The 3,852-nt window shown below is 40.1% G+C and overlaps 1 protein-coding gene across 1 annotated transcript; it reads right to left on the bottom strand.

Moving 5' to 3' along the window:
- Positions 1-221: 221 nt before the first annotated feature.
- LOC118537636 (olfactory receptor 7E178-like) lies at positions 222-1,208 on the bottom strand. Its single transcript, XM_036095273.2, has one exon. The coding sequence runs from the start codon at positions 1,149-1,151 to the stop codon at positions 222-224; it is 930 nt and encodes a 309-aa protein (XP_035951166.1). The 5' UTR covers positions 1,152-1,208.
- Between the last annotated feature and the right edge of the window lie 2,644 nt (positions 1,209-3,852).

Below are 3,852 nucleotides of genomic sequence, written 5' to 3'. Positions count from 1 at the left end.
GGAGTCCAAAATAATCTCCCAATTCCATTAGAGCTATGCTAACAGGAATAATCGTGTAAGCAAAAAGCAGAGATCCATATAGGTACATATAGGTACATAGACATAGGTACATATAGGTACATGGTATACCATGTGGCTGCAGATTCAGAATTTCTTGTGCATATTTGATTTGCTGCATTTTCCAGTTCTATGAACCAAAAGGGATAAGACAGATGCTGAGATTAGGCTGTTCTGCTGATCATCCCCCACAGTGCCCTCTTGATGTCCCTGTTCCTCAGGCTGTAGATGAAGGGATTCAGCATGGGGGTGACCACAGTGTACACCACTGAGGCCACTGCACCCTTCCTGGGGGAGGGGGAGATGGAGGAACTGAGGTACACTCCAAGACCTGTTCCGTAAAACAAGCAAACAACCAACAGGTGAGAGCCACAGGTAGAAAAGGCTTTGTACTTCCCACCTGTGGATGGGACTCTCAGAATGGAGGAAACAATTCTGGTATAAGAGCAAAGGATCCCTGAGAATGGAACACCACCAAAAATGGCACCAATAAAATACATTAGTATAGTGTTGATGGAGGTATCAGAGCAGGCAAGGTGGAGAAGTTGAGGTGCATCACAAAAGAAATGATGAATTTCCACATTTGTGCAGAAGGTAAGTTGTGACACCATCAAACAGTGAATCTGAGATTCCAAAAGGCTGCTAAAAAATGACACCAGGACCAACAAGCCACAGAGGCATGGGTTCATGATGACTGGGTAGTTCAGGGGGTGACAAATGGCCACAAACCGGTCATAGGCCATCACAGCCAGGAGTAGATTGTCCAAACACCCAAATAGGAAAAAAAAGGACATCTGAGTTAGGCAGCCTGCATAGGTGATAGATTTGCTATGTGTTTGAATGTTCACCAGCATCTTGGGGATTGTAGTGGTGCTGAAACCAATATCAGCCAAGGACAGGTTGGAGAGGAAGAAGTACATGGGGATGTGGAGGTGGTAGTTAGAACTGACAGCCAGGATGATGAGCAGGTTCCCGAGCACAGTGACCAGATATATGGACAGAAACAGCCCAAAGAGAAGGGGCTGCAGTTCTGGATCATCTGAGAGGCCCAGGAGGAGGAACTCTGAGACAGCTGTTAGATTCTGTGGTTCCATGCAGGTGGGACATCTCTTGAAAAAGAAAAGAACATTGAATAAACAAAACAAGTGTAGAGACACCCAGCTAAGTGTGCATATTTTGATTCAAGCCCAGGAGGAGGAACTCTGAGACAGCTGTTAGATTCTGTGGTTCCATGCCGGTGGGACATCTCTTGAAAAAGAAAAGAACATTGAATAAACAAAACAAGTGTAGAGACACCCAGCTAAGTGTGCATATTTTGATTCAAGCAATTCACAAGTAAAGTAGTCACACTTATGGAGCATACATCCCATTACCTTCAGCAACATTCCTCAATTGTAAACTCTTCTTGGAACTCTTTCCTTATTGGTGTCTGGGCTATTCACCTGTTTCTATATATGCCCACTATGAAGACATTGAGCCAAAGAATGTTAGAGAAACATATAAATATATAAACATAGAAATACTTAGTTATACTTGCTTCAGAACTCATATTTGTTGCCAGTAAAAATTGAAGAGTTTTCTTGCTTTCTCTGCATGATCCCATTCCCCTACACTTCAGTTGTCCAAAGGCAAACACTGTCATGAATGTGGTAGATATATTTTCCTTTCAATGTTTCCATAATATTAGTATTGATTTATGTATTCATAAATAGGTTTTTTAAAAGTTTACTTAATACTATAATAATGCACATGTTGTTTCCTGAGTTCTCACTTACCACAGTAATGTATTTTAAGTGTCTGTGAAGTATACACATCTATTTCAAGCACTTCAAATGAGGCATAGTATTACCTGAAAGATAAACTTTATTTTATTTTTAATTTCTTTTTTTATTATTATGTTCAGTTAGTCAACATATAGCACATCATTAGTTTTTGATGTAGTGTTCAATGATTCATTAGTTGCATATAACACCCAGTGCTCATCACAACACGTGCCCTCCTTGATACCCATCACCAGGCTACCCCATCTCCCCACCCCCCTCCCTTCTGAAACCTTCAGTTTGTTTCCCAGAGTCCAAAGTCTCTCATGGTTTACCTCCCTCTCTGATTTCTTCCCATTCAATTTTCCCTCCCTTTCTCTGTTGTCCTCAGCACTATTTCTTATGTTCTTATTACAATATTCCCTTTTTGTTTTTTAAAGATTTTATTTATTTATTTCAAGAGACACAGAGAGAGAGAGAGAGAGAGTGCAAGCAGGAGGAGGGGCAGAGGTAAAGGGAGAAAGAGAATCTTAAGCAGGCTTCACACTGAGCGCAGAGCCCGATGTGGGGCCCCATCTCAGGACCCTGAGATCATGACCTGAGCCGAAATCAAGAGTTGGACACTTAACCGACCGAGCCATTCAGGCACCCTTATTTCAATATTCCTAATAAAATTCTTGTGCCCACCTCCATATTACACAAATGAGAATTTCTATAATATATCAGCATAAAAGATGATAGAATTGTAAAAATCAATATATGTACAATTTTACTATTAATTATCTACATTTATTTTCCTAACAGAAAGTGAGGACAAAATCAACTTCATGCTTTTATTGTCAAGGTATAGAATCAGAAAGATCCCTGGAGTCTGTGTTGCAATGGTCTTTCCATGATAGATCCACATGAAAATTCCTATCTTGTATAAGGAATAATATTTTCATATCACAGATTTCCAAAATAGGTTGCAAAATGCATTACTATTCATAGAAAATCCTATGATCTATAATATTCATGTAGTAAAGGCCCCTGTAAACCACTTACCCCATTTCTTAATTCACAGATGAACTCACAAAATCCCAAGAGAAGGAATTGGTGGTCCTGTTTCTGTTTACTCATCTGGAACTAAAGCATGTTTGAAAAGAAAGCAATCATTCCACACTGGTGGAGTGCACAGAGCCCTGGGATGGGAATCAGACTAAAGTATATGTCAACATCTCAACCTCTCTGTCCTGGTATCCCCTATCTAGAAATGGGGAGAACAGCATCCATTTCAAGATACATGTGGCACCTAAAAGAGATTTGCATCCAATAAATATTCAGTCATGGTTTGTAAATCAGAATTTGCATTATTATTGGGGTGGTGGGTTTATTGATGAAACCCAATCCTAAGAAAGGTTTAATGACTTTTACTGTATTATATGTCAGAGAGGTAGAAGCCTATCATGTCCCAGGAAATTCACTGAAGAATGGGTAGAAATTGGGGTGCCTGGGTGACTCCATTTGTTAAGCATCCAACTCTTGATTTCGGCTCAGGTTCTGATCTCAGTGTTGTGGGATCAAGTCTGCCCCCAACCACCTCTCCCTCTCTAAAAAGAAAAAGAGGGGTGCCTGGGTGGCTCAGTTGTTAAGCATCTGCCTTCGGGTCAGGTCATGATCCCAGGGTCCTGGGATCGAGCCCTGCATCAGGCTCCTTGCTCTGCAGGAAGCCTGCTTCTCCCTCTCCCACTCCCCCTGCTTGTGTTCCTTCTCTCGCTGTGTCTCTCGCTGTCAAATAAATAAATAAAATCTTTAAAAAAAAAAAAATAAAAGAAAAAATAAAAGAAAAAGAAAAAGAATGGGTGGAAATCCTAAAATATGTCTCAGTTCATGCAATAAGATTTATCTCCCTTTCTCTTTTTCTCTCTTTTAATTTTCATCTTTATGAAAATCTCTAGTTATTTTTAAACATAGATTCTATTAAGTGGAAAATGATAGGTCTCTTAGAAAATCTGTGGCATAGATACACACAAGCACTGTTTTATTTTTCATCTAG

Source organism: Halichoerus grypus, chromosome 1 (assembly GCF_964656455.1).
Source record: "Halichoerus grypus chromosome 1, mHalGry1.hap1.1, whole genome shotgun sequence".
Taxonomy (NCBI): Eukaryota; Metazoa; Chordata; class Mammalia; order Carnivora; family Phocidae; genus Halichoerus; species Halichoerus grypus.
Note: the sequence above shows the minus strand (reverse complement) of the source record. Positions and strands in the feature narration are given on the sequence as shown.

Coding starts and splice junctions, on each gene's coding strand:
- LOC118537636 (XM_036095273.2), bottom strand. CDS start 1,151: ATGGAACCACAGAATCTAACAGCTGTCTCAGAGTTCCTCCTCCTGGGC.